This window comes from Clinocottus analis, unplaced genomic scaffold, assembly GCF_023055335.1.
Source record: "Clinocottus analis isolate CAN_PGR_092001 unplaced genomic scaffold, fCliAna1.0.p SCAF_36, whole genome shotgun sequence".
Classification (NCBI taxonomy): Eukaryota; Metazoa; Chordata; class Actinopteri; order Perciformes; family Cottidae; genus Clinocottus; species Clinocottus analis.
Genome location: NW_027176109.1, coordinates 732,097 through 757,890, shown reverse-complemented (window position 1 = coordinate 757,890; position 25,794 = coordinate 732,097). Strand labels below are relative to the sequence as shown.

At 41.9% G+C, this 25,794-nt stretch overlaps 1 protein-coding gene across 2 annotated transcripts in view; it reads right to left on the bottom strand.

Moving 5' to 3' along the window:
* Nucleotides 1-25,794, bottom strand: part of LOC137799559 (ankyrin repeat and IBR domain-containing protein 1-like) — a 32,014-nt gene that overhangs the window by 2,581 nt on the left and 3,639 nt on the right. For both annotated transcript variants that reach the window (XM_068596362.1, XM_068596361.1), the window contains 16 exons: nucleotides 25,291-25,591; nucleotides 24,349-24,531; nucleotides 23,309-23,426; nucleotides 19,620-19,837; nucleotides 16,058-16,146; nucleotides 15,802-15,946; nucleotides 14,947-15,113; nucleotides 13,745-13,833; nucleotides 12,565-12,695; nucleotides 6,884-7,018; nucleotides 5,326-5,412; nucleotides 5,071-5,137; nucleotides 3,862-4,007; nucleotides 2,847-3,025; nucleotides 2,681-2,732; nucleotides 856-967 (listed from right to left, as the gene is read on the bottom strand). In XM_068596362.1, the coding sequence (XP_068452463.1) occupies nucleotides 856-967; nucleotides 2,681-2,732; nucleotides 2,847-3,025; nucleotides 3,862-4,007; nucleotides 5,071-5,137; nucleotides 5,326-5,412; nucleotides 6,884-7,018; nucleotides 12,565-12,695; nucleotides 13,745-13,833; nucleotides 14,947-15,113; nucleotides 15,802-15,946; nucleotides 16,058-16,146; nucleotides 19,620-19,837; nucleotides 23,309-23,426; nucleotides 24,349-24,531; nucleotides 25,291-25,591 (2,219 nt within the window). The remainder of the gene's footprint in view (nucleotides 1-855; nucleotides 968-2,680; nucleotides 2,733-2,846; nucleotides 3,026-3,861; nucleotides 4,008-5,070; nucleotides 5,138-5,325; nucleotides 5,413-6,883; nucleotides 7,019-12,564; nucleotides 12,696-13,744; nucleotides 13,834-14,946; nucleotides 15,114-15,801; nucleotides 15,947-16,057; nucleotides 16,147-19,619; nucleotides 19,838-23,308; nucleotides 23,427-24,348; nucleotides 24,532-25,290; nucleotides 25,592-25,794) is intronic.

Sequence of the window (25,794 nt, the reverse complement as noted above, 5' to 3'; positions counted from 1 at the left end):
AAGGTCCGTTGTTTCTTTCTGACACGACAAACTGGAAGCAAAGCGTCTCGTCGACCTTCAGTCTGGTTCTGGTTCTTTTGGAGGATCAGCGGATCGATGGCGTTTAATTTGTTGTTCACATTATTTAATCCTAGATTAGAAACCTGCAGCTGCTCTGTTTCTGTTGTTTTATTTACTTTTAAATACATTTCCTGACTTTGCAAATAACAAAAAGTGACAAACGAGCCAACAAACACAAAGTGAGAACAGAGCACTTTATAAAAAGTAAACACTGCTTAGCATCAGTTAAGGGAAACACTTAATTCATGCAGTTATACATGTTTTAATCTGGATTAATAAAATGGATTTGTGTTTCATTGTTGGGTTTTCATATTTTATAAATGACGTTAACGCTGTCCATAACCATTAGTGCATTAATAAATGCATGAATAAAAGCCATAAATCTGTTTTTTTTATCATTTACTAACACTTCAGCAGTCTTCACTTTAGATGAAGTCACACAACATACTTAACTAATACTTAACTAACTAGTAGTAACTACATGAATTAATTATGAATTTCTCTATTAAAACACGTTTATAAAGTTCGTATCTAAATCATTTTATAGATAAACATTTACATGTTGTTATCATTTATTAACGCTTTATAAATGATCTTATTAATCATCTATAAGTCCTTAATACTTCATTTATAAAATATAAAAACACAAACGTATTAATGAAGAATAAAACATTTATAACTTTATGAATGAGTTATTAATGAGAGTTCATGTTGGAGCAATAAGGTGTGTACTTGTGCTTTACTAATGCTAACTAGCATGCTAACTAGCATGCTAATAAACATGTGCTGCTGTACCGAGGATGATGTCACCGGCGTCGTCGGGGTCGGGTGTGTTGCTACGGAGACTCGACACGTCGCCTCTCCTCCGCTGCCGACGTCTCCGTCTGTACTGGAACTCTGCGTACTCCTGCACACACACACGCACACGCGCACACGCGCACATGCACACGCGCGCACACACACACACACGCACACGCACGCGCGCGCACGCACACGCACGCGCGCGCACACACACACACGCACACGCGCACGCGCACGCGCACACACGCACACACGCACACACACACAGTGATGTCATAATGTCTCTGACTCTTCTTCATGAGAAACGTCACCAGATTTAAAGGTTTTTGTGTATTTTGCACTTTTTTCTTTCTGTGATTCTATTTTTTTCTCGTTCTAAAACATTTAAAAAGTGCAATTTTTTGGAAGGTCTGCAGCCTGTGAGGAAGACTCATCAGGTCTAACTAATATTATTATTATTATTACCACTGTTCCCATTAACCACTGCAGAGACAGAATCTCTTCATTAAAAACTATTTTATTTTAAGTGGTTTAGAGTTCAGCAAAGTAACTTCTTCACTACGATTTGTTTTATTAGAGAGATTAAATATATTTATGTATCTCTTGAAGATAAATCACATCTTTCAGGTCATCTTTTCCAGATTAAAGAGGTATGATAGTCATAACGTCATGTGACCAGTCTAGATAATTGAACATTTCATGAGCAAAGAGCCATTTGTCAGACATATTTGGCTTCTGTGGGTCTTGTTTTCTGATGCTTTTAGTCTGTAAAGCGGCTCAACACACAGGTCCAGGTTTCAATAACTAACCCGCTGCCCTGCGGTGACCATGTGCTCAGAGATCCTGGATCAAACCTGCAGAACACATTCATGAAACCCGGCCGGCGAGACCGATCCCGTCGTTAGCTTCCTGCTCTGTGCCGCTCAAAAAATAAAAGGTGTGCGCGCCGCGAGCTAACGTGAGAGGCTTAGAGGGTGTGATGTGAGATTTGCGCGTGTGTGTGTGTGTGTGTGTGTGTGTGTGTGTGTGTGTGTGTGTGTGTGTGTGTGTGTGTGTGTGTGTGTGTGTGTGTGTGTGTGTGTAGTCCACAGTCTGCAAACAGAACAATGACAGAAGCTCAGAGGGGAGAATCTCCACCGTCGTTAAGCTGAAGCGTACATGTGCACGATGTCGGCGCCGCATCACTTTGATTACATCGTTATCACGATTGATTGCAATGAATTAACCCTTTAAGGACGGACCTGCCGAGCAAACTGGAAGCAAAACTAATTTTAGAGTAACGCCGCGAGTATTTGTAACACGGACACTGAAGGATTTATGCAAACAAGAGAAGATGTAAAACAGGTTCAATGTAATTTCTGTAATCTCAAAAGCTTTCAGGTTCATTTTTAACTGTTTAGAAGAGAAATATGATGAACATTTAAATACGATTCTTTACTTGTTAGTTTTTACATAGTTTTAAGGACATTTTTTGACATTAATTGATAAATAAGACAAACAGCACCAGGCAGACTCATCATTCCAGTACTAAAGGGTTAATGAAGCGGCTCTCAGACGTGGTCGTGACTGCTGATCATCAAACATGATCAACGTGGGATTAATCCACTTGTTTGGCTGCTTTGCTGTGATCCAGCTCAAGTTCACTCACCAGGGTTTTATTGGTTATTTTACATCTTATTGAGATTGAAGGTTTAAAGCATCGTGAACGATCTAAAACTGTTGCACTGTTCATCCTGATAAGCTTCTTTTCAGGTGTGCCATCAGGAGGAAAGTGTGTTTTTAAGCGTGACTTAAGAGCGAAGAAGGCGGAGTCTGTTACCTCAGGGGAAGCAAAGCCTAAATACTCCCAGTCCCACGTCCCGCCAGCGAAGCTGCAACAGACAAGAGGACGAGATTAAATCGGGCGTTTTTCTGGCTGCGACGGCGAGACCGGAGCGTCTCCAGGTCTCCAGGTCTCCAGGTCTCCAAGGTCTCCAGGTCTCTACCTGCGTCTGGGCAGCTCGGGCGAGTCGTTGGGGGCGACGCCTCGAGCCACCGAGGCGAGGAACTCCTGCCGCTTCTGCTGCACGAGGCACGCCGCCCGGATGATCTTGTGCCGCGGCGTCCGCAGGTACGGCCGGTTGACCTTCTGGGCCAAGTCCTCCGTCACCATCTCCAGGTCCGTCTGAGCGGGGCGGAGCGAGGTTTAGTAGTTTTAACCCATGAGGATCCACGTCACACAGCCTTTAAATGTTCTAGGAAGTTCCTCATGCATCTTTATCCTTTGGTTTCAACTCATTTAGGCCTCTAAGTGTCATCTACTGACCCTCATCTCCGTGGGTCATGTGACCATAACATTTCCAACATGTCTGCTCCAGCGTGTGACAGATCTGGAGGAAGGGCTAAATTTAAAAATAAAGCTTTTCCATCGTTAAAGGCGAGTTAAATAATTATAAGGCTTTCATAACACGTCCTTTCATGCATTGCACCTGCAGGAAGCCTTTTTATTAGCGTGACGCATGTCAAAATATGGAAAAATAATTACGGTCTGCTCGGTTAATTTGGCTGATTGACTGATATTTAGCTCACATTGTTCAATCTTGTCTTATTATTTACATTATTAATACAATATGTTTACTATTAATGCCCCAATGTGACATATATTTAATATTTCAGGTCTATTTTAATCCGTTTATTGTCCTCCATCATTTTCCTTGAAGCAGGAATGCTTCCTGGGATAATCTGTCTTTAAAAGGAGAAAGTGACTTTAAAACTGTGTATGCTTCTTTAAAACATGTATAAGCCTTAAAGAGCCTTCGCTCATTCATTTTGCAGCGTTTAAAACGACCACACGACGTATTAAAGACCCGGCAGGTGAAGGTGCGTCATGAATGATGTAAAGCTTTAGCTAAAAGCTTCAGCTAACAGCTGAGAGGTCCCGAGTCTCTAATGGCCTCGCACATGAAGACCCGGCTGCTGAGAACGTTTGTCTTTGTTCTTCTGTTCGAGACGGACGGAGACCTGCATGAGCTCGTAGATCTCTCGCTTCGTGCTTTTGGGCTCCAGGAAGAAGCCGTAAGGATAAGAGCACTTCAGGATGCGGCGAGTCTTCAGGAGCTCCAGGACGGCGTCCTCGATGAACGTCGTGTCGGGCGGACCGCCGTCACCTGGAGGGGGGGGGGGGGGGGGAGAGGAGAGAGAGAGAGAGAGAGAGAGAGAGAGAGAGAGAGAGAGAGAGAGAGAGAGATGTAGGTAGACCAAACGAGCGCTCGTGATTGTTGGATAACGAGGCGTGTTTGTTGTGTTTCATCGTGTGTTTTATGACGAGCTGACATGCTGGAGTCTTCGTTCAGTGTGAGAGAGGAACTTGAAGTTTTCACCTCCATGTTGACAGGAAGCTGAGAGCGCTTATGTAACGCAGCAACCGTGTTGCATAAGCAGTGTTCTGTTCTAAAAAAAGTGTTCTAAAAAAAAAAAGAAAAAAAAGTTCTAAAAAAAAAATAGCTTTAAAAAAAAAATTGCTCTAAAATTTTTTTTAAAAAAAGGTCGAAAAAAAGGCTTAAAAAAAAATAAAAAAAACGCTTAAAAGAAAACAAACAAAAATACACAAAATTGTTCTAAAAAAACTAAAAATACAATTGCTCTTAAAAAAAAAATAAAAAAAATTCAGAAATAAAATGCTCCCAAAACTAAAATTTGCTTTCCAAAAAAATTCCTCTAAAAAAAAATAAAAAATAAAAATATGCTCTCAAAAAAAAAAAATTCTCTCAAAACTGCTGCGTTGCCATGCAGCCCGACTTTCTGCTGCGTGTACACTTAGCTACACGTTTGTAGGACCGAGTCTGTACTATACGTGAGGCAAGTTTTTTTTTGAGTACTTTTTTTTAAAGAGCAAATTTTAGTTTTGAGAGCATTTTTTGGAGCGTTTTTTTTTTTTTAGAGCAAATTTTTTTTAAGAGTGCTTTTTTTTAAGAGCAAATTTTAGTTTTGAGCGTTTTTTTTTTCGAGAGAGACATTTTTTGAATTGAGAACAAAGATTTGGAGATAATTTACTTATAAACTAGAAATTTGCTCAGGTAAAAAAAGACACAAACCAAAGTTCATAGCAATCACACACACACACACACACACACACACACACACACACACACACACACACACACACACACACACACACACACACACACACACACACACACACACACACACACACACACACACTGAACTCACGCCCGCTCAGAGCTCGACTGAGCTGCTCCATCTTCTCGGTGGCGGTTTTCAACAGACGCTGCTCCAGCTGCGGAGAGGAAGACGACGTTTAATAAAACGTCTCCAGAAGACAACGAAGAGGATGCCGCTATGTGAAGCTGATTAAATGAATTGATTATGTCACGACGATCACTGAAAAGGTGGTAAAGTCACCAGGAACTTTGTAAATATACTGAACACAAACACAACGGCAGGTACCAGGTGCACGCTGCTCACCTGATAGCTGTGCTCGTGGTTCTTGAAGCGCGTGTAGTAGTGCATGAACCGGTCCAGTTCCTGAAAGCTCTTGTGCTTCTTTTCTGCCTGAAAAAAACAATAAAAACATCAATAAACCCACCAGAGCTGTTGTGGATATGTCCATGGTCAACAATGTGTGTGTGTGTGTTCCTAAATTGCTAAGGATGGGTAAAATGCAGAGACCAAATTTCATGTATGTATAAATATGTATTAGGATGAAAGTAATAAAGTTTAAGGTGTGCGTGTGTGTGTGTGTGTGTGTGTGTGTGTGTGTGTGTGTCTGTGTATGCATGCTCTCACGAGCTTCAACTGCTCTCCTGTTAGCATCACAGAAGCTCACAGGTTCAGTTCCTGTTTGTTTGCAGCTTCAGCTTTAGTGTGAGTATCAAAGGGATCGTTCAGGCTCTTCTGTGTAGTCGGTGAGCTCGTACAAGAGGAGGAGGAGGAGGAGGAAGAGGAGAAGGTACATAACGAGGCTGGCTCCTCTGCATCTCCGTGGGAGTCCTTTGCATGCGTTTCGCTGTCATTTCCTCTGTCTGTCGCGCTCGTTCCTCCGCTCTGATCTCAGTGTTTTGGTGCAGAGCTTCTTGCTAAACGCGTTCGCCGAGCGGAGCCGAGACGCCGACGCTCGGCAGACGGCCAGCGGGCAAACGCAGCGACTTAAAAGGACGTCAAGAGTCGAAAAGAGTCAAGGAGGGAGGAGGAAGGAGGGAGGAGACGTCTGCTAGCTGCCAGGACAAGTCGTGCCTTGTAAACCAGCTGCGTTGAACCACTGTGGCATTGAACATATGCAGCTTTTTATACATCATAGCAGCCGTGTGCAGCGGTAGAGAGCACCGATACAGGGAGGTGGACACATAATTACGCCTTAACTCATCGATAGGCCGTGAAGATTGATGTGCATGTTATCTTTTAGACTAATTTAACAAGACACAGTGCACTCTGTCTTAATAAAGGATAAAGAGAACGTAGAATGATAGTGTTTTTTACTTTAACTGGTAACAGACCGGCCGATGAGCAGCATTTCTGCAGAATAGTTGCAGCAACTTTTGCCAGTTCTGATACGTTGACGCTCAAAGTCTATCAACATGTGATCCGCAGGCCTCGTTATATTAATAACTCGTTATTAGAGCGCCAGCACCTCCCGACCTGCAGGAATATGCGTTAATGGAGCAGCGAGACTTCCTGCGTTGCAGCAGCGCCGTCAGGACGAAGCGACGTCTCTAGAGTCCGTCCTGACATTTAGAACTGAAATATAAAACGTCTGATAGATGAAATGACGCCCTGGAGCATATTTTCTGTCTGTATCTGTGGACGTAATAATGAAAAAAAGGTTCTAACTCCGTCTGGTCGACGCGTCTGTGATGCTGAGTCACTGTTTTTGGGGAAACGGGTCGAGTCTGAAACTCACGACGGACGAGATGATGATCGACTCGAGCCGCTGACGGGAAGACAAGAGACTCTCTCTCTCTCTCGTGTGTGTGTGTGTGTGTGTGTGTGTGTGTGTGTGTGTGTGTGTGTGTGTGTGTGTCTCGACCTCCTCCGTCATCTCCTTGGACTGCTCCTCCACCTGCTGGATGACTTCGTAGCGGGTGCAGCGGTAGTAGCCTCCTGTTGACGAGCTGTGCTTCTTCCACTCCTCCAGACAGATCCAGCAGAAGTCATACTTACACTGCAAGGAGGGAGGGGGGGGGGAGACGGGGGGGGCGGGGGGGGGGAATAGGGGAAGGGGGTGGAGGAGGGAAAAAATATTAGACTTTAATCAACTCATTTGCATTTCATGAAACACACACACACACGGCAGAGACCTCAGTTGTCCTGGAAACACTACATGACACTTCAGGAAGAAGAATCAATACTTAATAACAGAGGGGCGAGGGGTGAGGGGGGGGGGGGGGGGGGGGGTCAAAGAGACAGTTTGTGAAGTGGTGAAAAATAAAGTGTTCAACCGAGGAGACGCGTTCCTGTCTCGTGTTCCTAAGCAACGGGGCATCGAAGACATTGCTCTCCAGGTGATGGACGAGGTCGAGCGACCAAGTTTACACGACTGTTAACCAAATTTCCATGACTTTTTTTTATTTATTTTTTTACCAAATTTCCATTTTTTTCCCACCAAATTTCCATGACTTTTTTTTAACCAAATTTCCATGACTTTTTTTTTTTACCAAATTTCCATGACTTTTTTTTTCACCAAATTTCCATGATTTTTTTTTACCAAATTTCCATGACTTTTTCTTTTTTTACCAAATTTCCATGACTTTTTTTTTTTTTTACCAAATTTCCATGACTTTTTTTTCTACCAAATTTCCATGATTTTTTTTTCTACCAAATTTCCATGATTTTTTTTAACCAAATTTCCATGACTTTTTTTATATCAAATTTCCATGACTTTTTTTTTTTTTACCAAATTTCCATGACTTTTTTTATATCAAATTTCCATGACTTTTTTATATCAAATTTCCATGACTTTTTTATATCAAATTTCCATGACTTTTTTTCACCAAATTTCCATGACTTTTTTTATATCAAATTTCCATGACTTTTTTTTTTTTTACCAAATTTCCATGACTTTTTTTATATCAAATTTCCATGACTTTTTTTATATCAAATTTCCATGACTTTTTTTCACCAAATTTCCATGACTTTTTTTTTACCAAATTTCCATGACTTTTTGTTTTACCAAATTTCCATGACTTTTTTTTTTTTTTTACCAAATTTCCATTTTTTTCCCACCAAATTTCCATGACTTTTTTTTTCACCAAATTTCCATGATTTTTTTTTTTTACCAAATTTCCATGACTTTTTTTTTTTTTACCAAATTTCCATGACTTTTTTTTTTTTTACCAAATTTCCATGATTTTTTTTTCTACCAAATTTCCATGATTTTTTTTAACCAAATTTCCATGACTTTTTTTATATCAAATTTCCATGACTTTTTTTTTTTACCAAATTTCCATGACTTTTTTTATATCAAATTTCCATGACTTTTTTATATCAAATTTCCATGACTTTTTTTATATCAAATTTCCATGACTTTTTTTCACCAAATTTCCATGACTTTTTTTATATCAAATTTCCATGACTTTTTTTTTTTTTACCAAATTTCCATGACTTTTTTTATATCAAATTTCCATGACTTTTTTTATATCAAATTTCCATGACTTTTTTTATATCAAATTTCCATGACTTTTTTTCACCAAATTTCCATGACTTTTTTTTTACCAAATTTCCATGACTTTTTGTTTTACCAAATTTCCATGACTTTTTTTTTTTTTTACCAAATTTCCATTTTTTTCCCACCAAATTTCCATGACTTTTTTTTTCACCAAATTTCCATGATTTTTTTTTTTCACCAAATTTCCATGACTTTTTTTATATCAAATTTCCATGACTTTTTTATATCAAATTTCCATGACTTTTTTTTTTTTACCAAATTTCCATGACTTTTTTTTTAACCAAATTTCCATGACTTTTTTTTTAACCAAATTTCCATGACTTTTTTTTCTTCACCAAATTTCCATGACTTTTTTTTTTTTACCAAATTTCCATGACTTTTTTTTTTAACCAAATTTCCATGACTTTTTTTTCTACCAAATTTCCATGATTTTTTTTTCTACCAAATTTCCATGATTTTTTTTAACCAAATTTCCATGACTTTTTTTATATCAAATTTCCATGACTTTATTTATATCAAATTTCCATGACTTTATTTTTTTTTTACCAAATTTCCATGACTTTTTTTATATCAAATTTCCATGACTTTTTTTATATCAAATTTCCATGACTTTTTTTATATCAAATTTCCATGACTTTTTTTTTCACCAAATTTCCATGACTTTTTTTTACCAAATTGCATGACTTTTTTTTTTTACCAAATTGCATGACTTTTTTTTTTACCAAATTTCCATGACTTTTTGTTTTACCAAATTTCCATGCCTTTTTTTTTTTTTTTACCAAATTTCCATTTTTTCCCCACCAAATTTCCATGACTTTTTTTTTCACCAAATTTCCATGATTTTTTTTTTTCACCAAATTTCCATGACTTTTTTTTATATCAAATTTCCATGACTTTTTTTATATCAAATTTCCATGACTTTTTTTTTTTTTACCAAATTTCCATGACTTTTTTTTTTTAACCAAATTTCCATGACTTTTTTTCTTCACCAAATTTCCATGACTTTTTTTTTTTTACCAAATTTCCATGACTTTTTTTTTTAACCAAATTTTCATGACTTTTTTTTTAACTAAATTTCCATAACTTTAATACCAAATTTTCATAACTTTTTTAATACCAAATTTCCATGACTTTTTTTTTTTTTACCAAATTTCCATAACTTTTAATACCAAATTTCAATGACTTTTTTAAACCAAATTTCCATGACTTTTTTTCACCAAATTTCCATGATTTTTTTTATATTAAATTTCCATGACTTTTTTTTCCACCAAATTTCCATCACTTTTTTTTTCACCAAATTTCCATCACTTTTTTTTCACCAAATTTCCTTGACTTTTTTTTTTTTACCAAATTTCTATGACTTTTTTTAAACCAAATTTCCATGACTTTTTTTACCACCAAATTTCCATGACTTTTTTCACCAAATTTCCATAATTTTTTTAAAACCAAATTTCCATCACTTTTTTTTAACCAAATTTCCATGACTTTTTTCACCAAATTTCCATCATTTTTTTAAAACCAAATTTCCATCACTTTTTTTAACCAAATTTCCATAACTTTTTTAATACCAAATTTCCATGACTTTTTTTTTTTTTACCAAATTTCCATGATTTCTTTTTTAACCAAATTTCCATTACTTTTTTTTTTTTTACCAAATTTGCATGACTTTTTTTCACAAAATTTCCATCACTTTTTTAAAACCAAATTTCCATGACTTTTTTCACCAAATTTCCATCATTTTTTTAATACCAAATTTCCATGACTTTTTTTTTTACCAAATTTCCATGATTTCTTTTTTTAACCAAATTTCCATTACTTTTTTTTTTTTTTTTTTACCAAATTTGCATGACTTTTTTTCACAAAATTTCCATCACTTTTTTAAAACCAAATTTCCATGACTTTTTTTTTTTACCAAATTTCCATGACTTTTTTTAATACCAAATTTCCATAACTTTTAATACCAAATTTCCATGCCTTTTTTTTAAAACCAAATTTCCATGACTTTATTTTTTTTTACCAAATTTCCATGACTTTTTCTTTTTACAAAATTTCCATAATTTAATTTTTTTTTTTATACCAAATTTCCATGACTTTTTTTTATACCAAATTTCCATGACTTTAAACCACATTTAAACCACATAAAAAAGTGCCTGGAAATAATACATTTCTTAAATTCCATGACCTTTACAGGTTTTCAATGACCGCAAAAGAACCCTGACAGGATGTCCCCCAGGTGGCTTCTGGGTCATTTGTCTCTTCTAACTTTATACAAATTTGTAATATGACAAAACAAATAGATACATACATGAAATAGGTCTTCTGTATTTAACCCCATCCTCTAGCAAGATGCAGAGCGCTGCTAAAAAGCAACGGAGGGTTCAATGTCTTGCTCAAGGACACTTTGACAGTGCGAACTACGAGGATCGAACCGGCAACCTTCTGGTTTCTGGACGACGGCTCGTCCCCGTGAGCTTCTCCAAAGCCCTCAAAGTGACAGCTGAACGCGATTAACCTTGAGAATTGTACTTCATCTTGCTAATAATAATATATAATCCTATACTATAATCCAAATCAAACGTTTCACACTCAATGATCTATTTATAAATACCAGAAGAGTCACCGCCGTATATTACAATAACCTGAGACAAGACTAAACTATCAGACACTGTAAAAACTTGCTCAAAAAGTGAATAACCCCCAAAAAAACAGAATTGGTTTTGTGAGACATTTGAAAGGTTAAATAAGCCGTATAATCACAAGAACACCGCACGGTGTGAGAACACAGCAGACCCTATAAAAGGAACATGTTTTATTAGCCAATACTTTAAATCTTTTGTTTCCATTAGGCTTCTGAAGGCTGAAAACCGAGCAGCGTCTCGCTGCTTTTCCTCCGTGGACCGAGCGTGTGCTTGTAAAAATGATTTGAGTGCCGTTGCTGAGCTTTCCTCTTCCCTTTCTCGTGTTTAAACAAATTTCCCCAGTGGTGCTTCCACCTAAAACCTCGGTTTAAAAAGCTGATTTAAAAGCAGCGGGCGCAAATCAAGTCCCACTCAACTTTTTTCATCCTCCCCCAGTTGCTCAACTAACTCAGCTTTTCAGACGATGTGAGACGCTACCGGGCAAAACATGGAGCCTGAAAGGAGTGGAAACAGCATCACAGGTGACAGCGTGCACACTGTACACACACACACAATAACATGCATGAGCTTGCTTGCTGCAGAGCTCAATGCTAACGAAAATAATTATCTAATGCTGCGTTCACATCAAAAGCGTTGCAAATTATACACTTGAGTAGATTTCAAGTCAATGCACGGACGCCAATGGTTGCCAAACAATGCAAATTGTTGTAAAGCAGAACTAGTGGTTATTTCAATGGTGGATGGCGGATATAGTAACTGTTTTTAAAATGGAGATAAACCACACCCCCTTTCCGCCTGCAAAAAAAGCGAATGAACCACGTAAAGGCGAGCGAGTAAACTCTTGCGAAAAAGTTTCGGTGTGAGGCCAAAAGCTTAAAATGTGCCTGTAATCCTGCAAAACTTACTCTTTATCTACTGATGACACACAGCGGGGAAAATAAGTCGCCATTTCGCTCAGTAAATATATTTCTAGAGCTGCTGTTGATGAGACATTTGACAACCCGAATGATCCATGCATGCAAAAAAAAAAACAATCAAACACATTCAGACATTAAGTCACGTGGAATAAAATGGGATGACACAGGGTAAAGGTTGAGCATGCGTACTGAAATGTACTTAATACTACGTACAAAAGCCTGTGTGGATAAAATAGTCGCATGTGTGATTTTGGGCTCATTCTTCCACACAAACAGTCTTCAAATCTCCCCACAAGGAGGCGTCTGGACCCAACAAAGTCAACGACTGTGAGCTTTTCTTTGCATGCGTGGATCACTCGGGTTGTTACCGACACATCCGGTGATGATAATCAACATTTCTCTCAGCAAATACATTTCTGAAGGCGCCGTTGACGTGTTCAATTCTCACTTTTCCCGCCTGTACGGAGTGAGTTGTGCCTCCACTCACCTTCGCACACTGCATGTGGTTGCAGCCTTCGTTCTTCTGTATCGGCGACTTGCAATTGGCGCAGGATTTGGAGTTCGAGAGCAACCACAGGCAGTTGGCCGCGTCCTCGTAAGCCTCGCCCACACCAGCCACTAGAGGGGGGGGGGGAGACAAATAAAGGCATAACGAGACAGAATGAGAACGACTATTACACACAGCGTCTACACAGACCACTGCGGTGAGTGGGAAATTGTTCTGCTTGACTAATGTGTGTATTGCTTATATATTTTGCTAACATCTCCCAAGATGCCCCCTCCCCACTCCTCCGCCCCCTCTACACACACACACACACACACACACACACACACACACACAGAGAAACACAATAATTGGCTATTATCAAAGCACCTCTGATGTGTCGTTTTGAAACGCCACGACAAAGCAGAATCTGGGGAAATTGAAAAGGGGAAGATGTTTTTTTAAAGCTAAATAATTGCTTTTTATCAGCGGCTGTCGCATGAAGGAAGTGGCACTTTGGAGCGACTCGGGCGGCGTCTTAAAAATCAGCCGTCGAGATATCCCGCCGTCCCAATTACCGCCTGGAAAACGCCGCACGCTCTCAACGAGCGGGTTGTTCAGTAAACTTAATAATGTATCGTCAGCAACGGGTGGATTTTAATTAGCTTAGTGCTAAACTGTTTCTAATTACTGCGGTTCAGTTCCAATTTAATGCATCACATGAAAGGAACTGGTGCTTTACCAGCAGGTAAGCTCAACAAGCAGTCTACCAGTACGACGACGACGTCACTCCATGATGGAACGGATTAAATAAAACTACAGAGAGTCCTCAAAACCATTTGGAAAACATGTTTTATGACTCAAATTACAGCTGGATGTCTGAACAAACCCCTGAAAACAAACAAAAGTAAGTTTATGTCAATACTAATAGTGTATTGTGTGGTATCAAACATAAAGTACAGCACGACACGCTACCAGGACATCGGTACAGCCCCAATCTCTAACGCTGCGTTCACAGCAAAAGCGTTACGAATTATTTGCGCGAGTAGATTACACGCAAGTGTCACGGACTATTTACGAAGCATTGATAAGTCCGTGTGTTTTAATTGTGCTTTTGTATGCATTTTTATGCTATTTAATGTATTTTTAAAATATTATTTGGACGTTTTGATTGGATACTCACGTTCTTCAGGTCTCATCTCAGAGACTTTCTGCAGCCACAGCTTCCAGGTCTCACAGTCACAGGGCTCGTGGGCCTCACCTTGACACTCCCTGGGGAATAAATATATACATATAAAAACACGCAGACAGATGAAGATGCTGCAGAGATCTTTTAAAAGCACCGCCTGCTGTCCCTGGACACACACACACACACACACACACACACAGCGGTCAGAGATGCCGTTCAAACCGTCTGCCGCCCATCAATCGGCCGTCTCTGCCTCCCTTCCTCCCTCGTGTCAAGGGGAAACTATTAAAGTCCAGTTCCATTACTGAATAAATCAAGTGGACGGCGCTCCAGAGTAAACAAGACGAGTGAACCCGGCGGACACTTCAGCGACCGCACGGCGAGGCGTTGCAGGGTGGAGGTCATGTTATGATGATGATTTAATACAGAGGACAGAAGGTGGAGGACGACGCGACATCAAGCACCCTTCTGCCACACACACAGACACATAGACACATAGACACACACACACACACACACACACACACACACACACACACACACACACACACTTCAAACAGATTGAATGGTTTCGTGCTCGTCCTCTGCGTATTCCGTGATGGAATAAAAGTTGCTGCGTTTTAACAAAAGATGTTCTTTCATCACAAGTTCGAGGAGTTCAGGATATTTTTGGGGGGGAAATACTCTTAACAGGCAAATCATCAACGTCAAGCTCGAGTCAGAGGACTTTAAGCTTAGTTTAACAAAAACTCAAAGCCAGATTATGAGTGGAAATACTCTAAAATATATATTTTGAAACCAGTGGCAGGCCGTGATTCGCCTTTGACTGTGAAGTGGCTTCAATCTGCTCTCTCTGGTTACAGGAGGATCGATGCAGAGCTGGTTTTTATGGAGCTTCAGAGCGCTCTGTTGGCTTCTTCAGTGGCTCCCGGTCAACTCAAGATGACATGAATCTTCTTTTTCGTAGAGAGAAACCAGAGTATGCAAATCAATGTCATTAAAAACTCCACATAATCCAACACATGTATGGAAAAACACACTTCTAAATGTTACTAATGCAGCCTTGTCGGACTTCTAATGGTTCAAAATGTGTCACAATAATCACCTTAGATGTTGGATTAGACTATCTTAAGTCTTGCAGTAACTCTGATTGAAAGAACAAAGCGTTTCCCCGCGGTGTGGCGCCGGTTACTGACCAGCAGAAGAGGTGGCCTTTGCCGCAATCGACAGCTGGAGCCCGGAGGAGGGGGAAGTTGAGGGGGTCCGAGGCCGAGGACCCGGGCCCCTGGGTGCTGAGCCTCACGGCCCGCTCGCAGCCGGCCTCGGGACACCAGCGGATTGCCGGGTTGTTCTCCACGAACGCCTGTCACACCGAACACAACGGATCAGTGCCGGGTTGCTACTGCAACAACAACATGGTGTGACTCCTCTGTCGGTGCTTTCATGAATAGTTGAATGAAAGGAAACATTGCAATCACTCTCAAGTAAAGCAGATCGCTCCATCAGACAAAAACTAATAAAAATGTGCAATCATTTTGTTAGAACGATGCAAATAAAATCTTGTATTTGTGATTTTGGGCTGGACAAAAAAAACAGAATTTCCCGGTTACATAAAGTACAGGTACGTGTGAGTTTCATCAGTATTACAGTGGCTGCAAAGAGCCAGCTTTCCACAACAAATCTTTTTAAAAACAGGTTTCAGGCTTGATACGGCCGTCGACTGATGCTCAATGTTGAGCTAAGATCTAGAAAAGCGACAGCAGCTCTCACGATGACCTCATTGGGGTTTGCTTTTGGCAAGATGCTGAAAATCGGCGAGTCTCGCATGTGCAAGTGTAACCATAACCTGTTAACGGTGTAACATGAACATTTACCTCAAAGTACAGACATTTCGCTGTGTATTCATTAATGGCTTAGTTTTCTGTGAGTGCACTTTTGTAATATGTAAAGTTCTCTATAAAGTTCTTATATTTTATTGAACGACAGGAGTCGTGTGCTCGTCCCAGTGTAATCGCTTCAATATTGCGCCTCTTGCTTCCACAACCGTTCACCTTGATGTCGAACAGCAGGTAGCGCTTGTCCATCTCTCTGGACACCACGCTCTCGATGACTTCCACGGGCACCAGCTGGTAGCAGTCGACGGCCGGGCAGAAGATGTTGTGGGCTTCCCCCTCTTGGATCTTCAGGTTTAGAAACCTGAAGAGGAAGCGTACGCACACTGAAAGGCGCAGTGAGGACATCAGGGACACGCCCTGCAGCCTGAACCTGCAGCATCCTGCAGGTTTAAAACCAGAACACCCGACTCACCCTTCCCAGCATCCTCTGCAGAACTCGTGGCCGCAGGACATGTCGACGGGTCCCTCGAAGACGGAGATGGAGGACATGCAGATGCCGCACTGCGAGACAAAGGAAACACGTCTTCAGGCCGCAGTGAGATTAGCTTCTGTCTACAGAAAGACTATAAAAGATCATTTTCTGTGTAATTCTTTAAACTCTGTGGTGCAATTTTAAAAAAGGCCCTGCGGTCCGATCCCTGGTGTTACATCATCCTTTGAGTTGAAGTGAATACGGACTTTTGAGTCACTGACAGGTTGTTGTTGTTGTTCAACAATCTTAAGAATAAAGCCGTCTGGGCAATCTGCCCGAAACGCAGCTTAATTTTAATATTCACATCGTGATGATGGCGAGACCGGGAAAACCCCGCCGGAAACCAGCTGATGTCAGACTTTAACCACACACACACACACACACACACACACACACACACACACACACACACACACACACACACACACACACACACACACACACACACACACACACACACACACACACACACACACACACACACACACACAAATTTAAAAACACCGTCCGAAAGCCAGCACGGGCCTTGATGACGAGCTCTCTTTAGCTCGAGTATTACCGTTCATACGATGAGTTCTCTCACATCCACAGAAACTTGAGACACAAACAAGACAAAAACGCACAAACAGGGACAAAAACACACACACACACACACACACACACACAGGGGCAAACACAGGAACAAACACACACACACTATTATTATGGCTGAAATAAACATACACAGTGACAAATACACACAGTAACAGACACACACTGGGACAAACACACACACACACACACACACACAGGGACAAACACACACACACAGTCTTGTTACAGTGACACACGACCCTGCCAAAAGGCATGAAGGGGCGGTGCGCTTCAACAAAGCAGGTATTGATTAGTGAAAGAGCAGAACGTGATATAATCAAGCGTGACCTTTTGAACGACGAGTCGATCGGCTGCACCTCCAGACACAAAGTCACAGCAGACGACACCGGCAGCCAAACGCTGCTGTGATTTAACCCCTGGAGACCATGACAAGGCGAGGCGGCTGCCGTCTGTCAGCGGCTTGTTTCTGGAGAAATTATTCTCAGATTTTACCCCAACGGGTAGAAATGGTATTTCAAAAAGCTCCCCGGTCTGCCACGATGCCAGTTTATCCGTTTCCTGTTTTATTTTGTAGTCCTCGCCTTGTGTTTCCTGCACTTCCTGCCCCTGTGATTGGCTGTTGGCGGCCCCCTGCTGTGTGTAACCACCTGTCCCTCCTCAGTGTATTCAAACCCTGTGTCTCCTGCACGTTGTGGGATTGTACTGCATTTTTTTGCCCTGTGTGTGTCTCCATGTGAGTAACATTGTCCACCTTTATGTTTATATCGTGCTTTTTGGAAGCCTTTCCTCATTTTTGTCGAACAAATTTACTTTTTTCAACCGTTGCTCTGACATTCGGGTCCTCTGCACGTAACAGTCACCTGTCAGGTGTCAAACACTGTTGTTTTTCATCCATTTGTCCCTCATTGTGTATATAAAGCAGTGGCAGTGGAAATGCCACATTTTAAGGACTGGACAGTCTCTCTCTGCTCGTCCTCAAACACACTTGATAGCTTCATTGACAGTCTTCTACACACAGCCAGTCGCCGACAGCGTAAAGGACAAAATGTCTGCTCACAAAGAAGGCCTCCCCCTCTTTAATGTCTCGTATGTTTGATAACAACCAGCAAACCTCAGATCAGGAGGATGGCGATGGTGTTGACCCTCTTAGGGCTCAATAATGTTCCTGTAGCTTTAGCAGCTGTTGGGGGGAAAACAACAACTTTTTGAGAGCGCACTCTGGATGTCGACGACTCGTGGGAGCCGTCGTTGCTGCGAGCTCGCCAGCTACTCGTTTCCTCGTTGTTAAACTCGCGAGGTGCTTAAATTTGACTTTGCAGGCGGCGCTCGATACCTCTTTATGTTCGATGTGGAGAGAGAAAAAACAAAAAAATCAACAAGCAGACCGCATGAAAGTCCCACACAACATCTGGGGGTCTCTGCGGTTTGATTACCACGGCCCTGGCGCTCCAACACACAGGCAGATGGTCGCTGTGGAATACTCCCGCTACCTATTTGGTTTTGTTTTTTATTATTATTGGCCTATCGACAGCGGGATTTTATATACGCTAATAACATTTTCAGAAAAGTATTACGATATTCTCTCATGTTCGGCGCTCACGCCGTAATTAACAAACCCCCCTTTTGTTCTCCGAGGACCAGAGGAAGCATTGTGTTTATGTTGGCGGGCCGAAGACCGCCGGCGTGCATGCTAACGAGCGCCCGCAACATAACGCAGGGAAATGAAGCAACATTATGCAGGAAAGACAGGTGCTGCGCTCCGAATGTAAAGAATTCAGCAGGAAAAAACCCTTCAGGACGCCGCCGGGACTCAATTTAAATAAACACTTGTGAGGAGTTTTTCACGGGCGCGCTTGCCAGTAACGACCGTCCGTGCACGCGCTCCACGCTTCATCCCCCTCGCTGCAGCGGCGAGCGGACTCGGCTCCCCGGGGGGCGACTGGGCTCCTGGTTTAATTTTATGTTATGGCTTCTTCGCTGAAGACGTACAGTTAAACGATACAGCTCAATCAAAGGCTGTTCTCGTTTAACACATCTAAAACTGCCGTTTCAAAAGTTTTCTGCTTCACTTTTTTAGGCGACCTGCAGCTCCAGAGCGCCCTCTGTCGGTCGGTCCACAAAAAAATGACCCCGACCTTTTTTCGACAGTCATAAACCTATAAAAGAGGACGTGTCGTCCAGTAACGCAGCAGAGTTTACAGAATCAGGCCACATGATGCTTGTGTTTTTTTAAATATAAATATTGTTCATAGTTTCAAGTTAAAAAGTTTGAAGCTGTAGTTTGAAGTCAAGTGCTTCATATTTAATCATTTATATGTATAGTATACTTTAAACACTTGATATATTGTTCAATTTGAAGAAAAAAAAGTGGAAAAAAATATATATATAGATATATATAGATATAGATAGATAGATAGATAGATAGATAGATAGATAGATAGATAGATAGATAGATAGATAGATAGATAGATAGATAGATAGATAGATAGATAGATAGATATATATATATATATATATATAGATAATTTAAATATATATATATATATATATATTAAAATAGATATATATTTAAAAGAAAAATATATATAAATATATATTTAAATAAATAAATAAAGCAAACTCCAGTTGAATGCAGAGTGCTTCAAGGCGGTGGGAGGCGTCGCCCCCTGCTGGCCAGTAGCGAGAATGCAGGTTTTAAGACACTTCTGCATTGGCGTCACTCTGCAGAACCAGGCAGTCGCCGCCCGATCCTTGCACTTGGCAGAGAGCGCCCGTTAGTCTACTTAAGCCCCGCCCTCCTTTCATAACCCTCGAACCGTTATCTTGTCGGGAACTCGTGGGAGTTGCGTCGCCGCCGTCAGCAGATCGATCGCAGCGACTACAAAGCCACTGGACCTGCGTCTCTCACCGGAGAGGAGGACTCCTCCTCGTCGGCGGCGGGCGTCAGGCTGATCTGGTCGGGGGAAGCGATGGAGGGCCGGGCGGTGCGCGGCGTGCGGGGCGAGGGCAGGGCGTCCCAGGCGTTGCAGCCGCTCGGAGGCGGATTGGGCATCTGCACCCCGGAGCGTTGGCAGCACTCCCCGGCATTGCTCATCCAGGCCTCCAGGAGCTTCTCTCTGTCCCAATCTGATGCACAGACACAAGAAAGTAAAAGGCATAAATTAAAGAGAGAGAGATGCTAATGCAGAGAGGAGAACGGGGCAGAATCTAATTAAATGAGAAACCTGTCAGTTCTGTTATAAAACGCATCGCCACGAGTAGTAAATCATGTTTAGATGACAAAGAATTCAGCTGCGAGGGGAAAAAAAGAAATAAAAGCTTCCAACAGGATGTTTTAAATGACAACATCGATCATGTGACACGACCTCGCCAAACAAAACAGCTGCAATCTAGAACTGGGTTCACACACATGTAGACTAATGCATTTCATGACTTTAAACCACATTTCATGACTTTAAACCCCATTTCTGTGACTTTTAACTACATTTCCATGAATTTTAACCACATTTCCATGATTTTAAAACAAATGTTCATGATCAAACATTGTGTGAAATGTGTGTGTGAACAGTAAAAAGTGATAAAATGTAGTATTTAAACTAACAATGAGGATTCAAAGCATACAGTAAACCTTAAATGACTCAAATGAATGAGAGACAATAGTTTGATTAAAAGAATAAACATTTATATAGATGCCTGTATGTATGCTGCTGATATGTTGAGACTTTTCCAGGTTTTCCTTAATGAAAACACAGCTCTGCTGCGTCTGCTCTCCATGTGTTAGAATCGCTCTTCTCTCTCTCTTCAGTGTGAATATTAAATGCCTGATGCTCGAGTCTAAATGTTCTCACCATTGGGGAAAAAAGAAATCCCTCCAAAAGATGAATAATAAAGGAGCATGACCCGGTCAGCTGTGCGATTAGACCTTCATCAGGGAGACGATCAGCCACCAATCAAAGGCCTCAGACGCTAAATGGCCTCGTTAAGATAATGAATATTGCAACCCCCCCAATATCCATTCAATTAAAAACACACATCGATGAGTGGGACTCCATCTTCCAACCTCTGGTCATTAAATGGAGTCTGGAATTAAAAAAGTCTTCATATTTAGTCCTAAATATAAACGCTGGCAGCAAAAAAACACCAAGAGTTAGAAGATAAGATAATCCTGAATTAGTCCCTCAGTGGGGAAGTTAAATCAAATAAAAATCAAGTAATATAAATAGTCAGAAAACTAAATTAAAAATTAAACAGTGAGAAGAATATTAAACATACAGACGGAATAAAATGTGTATAAAAGGTGCTTAAACGTAATGTATTAAGTATTGCACCAGGTGATGAATTAAAGTGTTCACAGTGATTATGACAAGAGAACTGAACAAGACTAACGTGTAAATGTTAAGATTAGGCCGTGTGGACACGTGTTGAAGTGTGACAGGAAAAGTAATGATATAGAAGATTAGTCTACTGGAGATTTAACCAAAAATCCTGAAGCGCTGCATCGCCATGACAGACGGACAGCGACGCCGTGGAGGTGAACAGATACAGCTGTAATCTGGGGCTCACCCCTCTAATCTCCCCCAGAATATGTCTAATAAGTAGCACACCAGCAGCTCAGCAGCCACCGAGCTGAACCAGAGAGCCGAGTTTAAACAGCGCTGACGCATCGTCCTCGCTGACGCTAAAGCCGAGAGGAAGTTAAAGTTAAAGAGGAAGTTAAAGTTACAGTTAAAGTTAAAGTTAAAGAGAAAGTTAAAGGTCTTTGCAGAAAAGATTTGCAATGAAATTACTTTTCTTTTTGAACATTTGAAGCTCTTCGTCCACATTTTGCCGACTTGGTTTCACTTTTTGGAAAACGTGCGCAAAAATCCTCCCGTGTCCATTTTAAGTCCCAGCATGCTCCATTCAGACAATCTTTTGGCATAAAATACGTAATTTTTCCCTTTTTGAACAGAACGACACAGTGTTTTGACTGAACAGGGGAACAGGGAAAAGAGGTCTGGAGACAACGTTCCACAGTTTAACGGGTTAATGAAGCCAGAGTCGTGCCGTCACCTGGACGCGTGCGGCTTCAGGTGTGACCATGAGACGACTGGACCAGACGCATTCATACTGAACTGAACAAGGGCCGACGTGCACTTCATGCTTGTTTGTGATCTTTTTAACCTGAAGCTTCCTTTACTTCTCCCACGAGTAGATTTATTTAATAAAGGCAAACTCAGGTTTTACACCTGCTGTCACTCCAGACTCTAATCTCATACTTTATATTCCTCCCGGGGCAGAACGTCCACACCGCCAAGACAAACCGCTTGAAGCAGAGCGTTAATATAGATATTACTGCTCTGCGTTACTCACATTTTACTTTAACGTCACTTAACCTCAATGTCAGCGCGCCACGACCTATTTGTGACTGATAGTAATGAAGCTACCTGTTTTTTAAGCATCTATTTAGAAGGATAAGCAAACAAGCAACGCTTAAAAACTTGCACAGATGTGTGATGAAGCACAAACAAGCAGCATACTAGTATTTATAGTAACCACAGGAAGGAAAACCAAACAAAACGTGCAGATATGGGAGATAAAGCTGTCTCATGGTGACAGCAATACAAGCGAAAGAGGCCGTTGTGTTATTCTACGGGGGGAAAGTCTCTGATGTTCTTCATGGTGAACGTCGGCTGTGTAAGTACAGTAATGAACCAGTGTGCTCGTGTATTTTGGGAGGCGAGGTCGAGCCCCATCAAATAGCAACGGGAGCGAGAGACAATGACATTCCTCACTGAGGCTGAGACAGAGATAACAAAGCCGGTCACATCTTACCCCGTTCACTGGGAGGAAACCAGCCGAGCACAGCCGAGATTATACCAGATACAGAATAAGTATATTTATATGTACACATATATACATGTATATACACACAAAGCTCTTCTTACACGGCTACCACACAATATGCTGTGTTATTATTGTCTTCATGCTCCATGCAAGTAAACACATAAACAAACAGGTCAGGGTGCTTGAAAACATGTGTTATCTTGATTTTTATCAGTCAATTTGTAATATTTCCTTTATTAGATATTGACAGAGAGAGAGAGAGAGAGAGAGAGAGAGAGAGACAGAGAGAGAGAGAGAGAGAGCGAGAGAGAGACAGAAACAGAGAGAGAGAGAGAGAGCGAGAGAGAGAATAAGCCAGGCTACCAGATTTCCTTTATTAGATATTGACAGAGAGAGAGAGAGAGAGAGAGAGAGAGAGAGAGAGACAGAGAGAGAGAGAGAGAGAGCGAGAGAGAGACAGAAACAGAGAGAGAGCGAGAGAGCGAGAGAGAGAATAAGCCAGGCTACCAGATTTCCTTTATTAGATATTGACAGAGAGAGAGAGAGAGAGAGAGAGAGAGAGAGAGAAAGAGACAGAGAGAGACAGAAACAGAGAGAGAGCGAGAGAGCGAGAGAGAGAATAAGCCAGGCTACCAGATCACTGTCAGTACCAAACATTTTAAGTACAAGCAGATAGAGAGTGTGAGTGAGTGAGTGAGTGAGTGAGTGACTGAGTGTGTGAGTGTGTGAGTGTGTGTGTGAGTGTGTGAGTGTGTGAGTGTGAGTGTGTACCATGAGCTCGTAGCAGGGCCTCTGCAGTGAACAGAGGGGCCTGCAGCATGTCGGCTGTCTCCACTATCAGCATGTCCTTCAACCTCCGTAGATCCTGAGGCTGCAGGCCTTCATACAGCTAGAGAGGAGGAGGGAAGGGAAGAAGGAAAGGACACAAGAGAGGAGGAGGGAAGGGAGAGGGAAGAAGGAAAGGACACGAGAGGAGGACAGAGACAAGAGGAGGGAGAGGACACAAGAGAGGAGGAAAGAAGGACAGAGACGAGAGAGGAGGAAAGAAGGATGGTGACAAAAGAGAAGGAAAGAAGGATGGTGACAAAAGAGAAGGAAAGAAGGATGGTGACAAAAGAGAAGGAAAGAAGGATGGTGACAAAAGAGAAGGAAAGAAGGATGGTGACAAAAGAGAAGGAAAGAAGGATGGTGACAAAAGAGAAGGAAAGAAGGATGGTGACAAAAGAGAAGGAAAGAAGGATGGAGACAAGAGGAGGTTAAGCAAAGAGGGAGCAACAGAGGGTGTAATCGGGTTGAGAGGGAAGGAAAAAGGGTGAAGGAGAAGGGATGAAGGGGAAAAGGGAAGGAGAAGTATTAAAAGCTAATCAAATACAGACAAGTGCTGATGCCTGACTGAGCCAGACCCAATGAGCTAACAGGGTGATGGTGATGGGAGTCACATGCCTTATGGCAGGCTGTTTGTGTGACTAATGTGTGTGTGTGTGTGTGTGTGTGTGTGTGTGTGTGTGTGTGTGTGTGTGTGTGTGTGTGTCTTTTACCAAAGCATCTACGACGTGGAGGCCTGTCCAGCAGCCAAAATGGACTACAAACAAAAAGGGCTGGCTCCAACATTACACTACAGACCCACACACAGTTCTTACACCGCTACGTGGCTTTGGCAAGGTGACGATATCAAGGGCATCTTACTCTAAAGAGAGCTTTCACATAAGACAGCGATAATAAACAGTTTGGTAGGAACGTCGGGCGGCGGCGGCGTACGCGACACCGAAAACGCCGCGTACCCTCTCGCCTTTTCATAGCCCCCTCCGTACCTCTCTCCGGTCGAGGGCGGCGTACTCCGCCTCGATGGCCTCGGCCTCGGGGGCGAGCGAGAAGACCATCTGCGACTCCAGGCACAGCGCCAGGTCCTTGTGGTGCTGCTTCTCTGCGCAGTCGCACGGCGTCTCGCGGTCCTCGTTCTCGGCGAACAGGTCGGCTTCTCTCTGCAGCAGCAACTGGGGGAGGAGGAGGAGAAAAAAATGGAGCTTTTTGAATAATTTGGACGCACGCTAATGCGCTAATGCGCTAATAGCTTGTGAAGTTTTGAAACACCTCACATGACACAGAGGAGCGGTGCCAGGAAGTGTGTGGCGGTAGTTTATTATTTCAGTTCCAGGACCTTTTGTGGATTGCACTTTTAAAATAAAGTGTTTTTTTCACTCCTCCAGCGCTGGAGCCACTTTAAGCAAATTGAGTGACTCGTTTCGCCCGTGATGAATATGTAGATCAATTTGTTCAATTATCCTTTTTTTCACCCCACTTTGCTTACATTGTTTTAAAGTTTTATGTTAGTTCCCCCAACTTAAACATTTAGTTTTGCAAATTACATTTTGTTATACATGCTGTTCGGTTTTCGTGGGTGAAATTCTAATTTAAAAACTGTGCAAGACGACAAAATCTGTTTTAAAACTTGAACTTTACAAACTCAGATATTGAAAGGCGCACAGACGCGACGATGTGTGGATTCATAAATATGACTTTTGTAAAGTGTAACGCACTGAGCTGCACGAGGGAGCGGCTTGATCCACCTTATGATGCATGTGAGCAAATATCTATAGTACAAAAAGGGAAGACGCTGAAACGTTTGTGTTGCAGACGAGGGTTCCTCTGGCTGCTTCGACCTCGTCTCTTTCCATCTGTAGCGCCTTTGACCTCCACCTAAAATGAGAATATTCCCCTGTGAGAAAAACCTCCACAGGACTCTGGATTCTCACCTCAACGCAGGTCTTCAGGCCGGAGGCGGCGGCGTAGTGCAGGCAGGAGTATTTCTTGTTGTCGGTGGCGTTGACGTCGGCGCTCTCGTACTCCCCGTGGTCCAGCTTGGCGCCGGTCCACGCCAGGATGACGTGCAGCGAGTCGGCCCGCCGCTGCCTGTCTTCGTACGGCCGGGAGATGCGGGGCTGCAGGGCCCCCTCCGAGGTCAGGATCTGGGGCCCCATGCAGAGGAGGTGCAGGGAGGTCTCATTGTGCACGTTACGCTTGTTAGGATTCCCGTCTTTGCTCAGCAGGAAAGACCTGAAGAGAACGAGACAACGTTGATTTACAAATGGCTTTGTGTGCTTCATGTCTGAGGCAAGCAAACATATTGTTGTTCACTTTTTACTCCTGCTTTGGTCAATGAAGTATCCTACTAGCGTCTAGAATTATTGTCCATCTTGTTTTGTTTTTGTAAGTCTCTTTGTAGCCCGCTAGCATGCTGTTTTTGTTAACACAGCAAA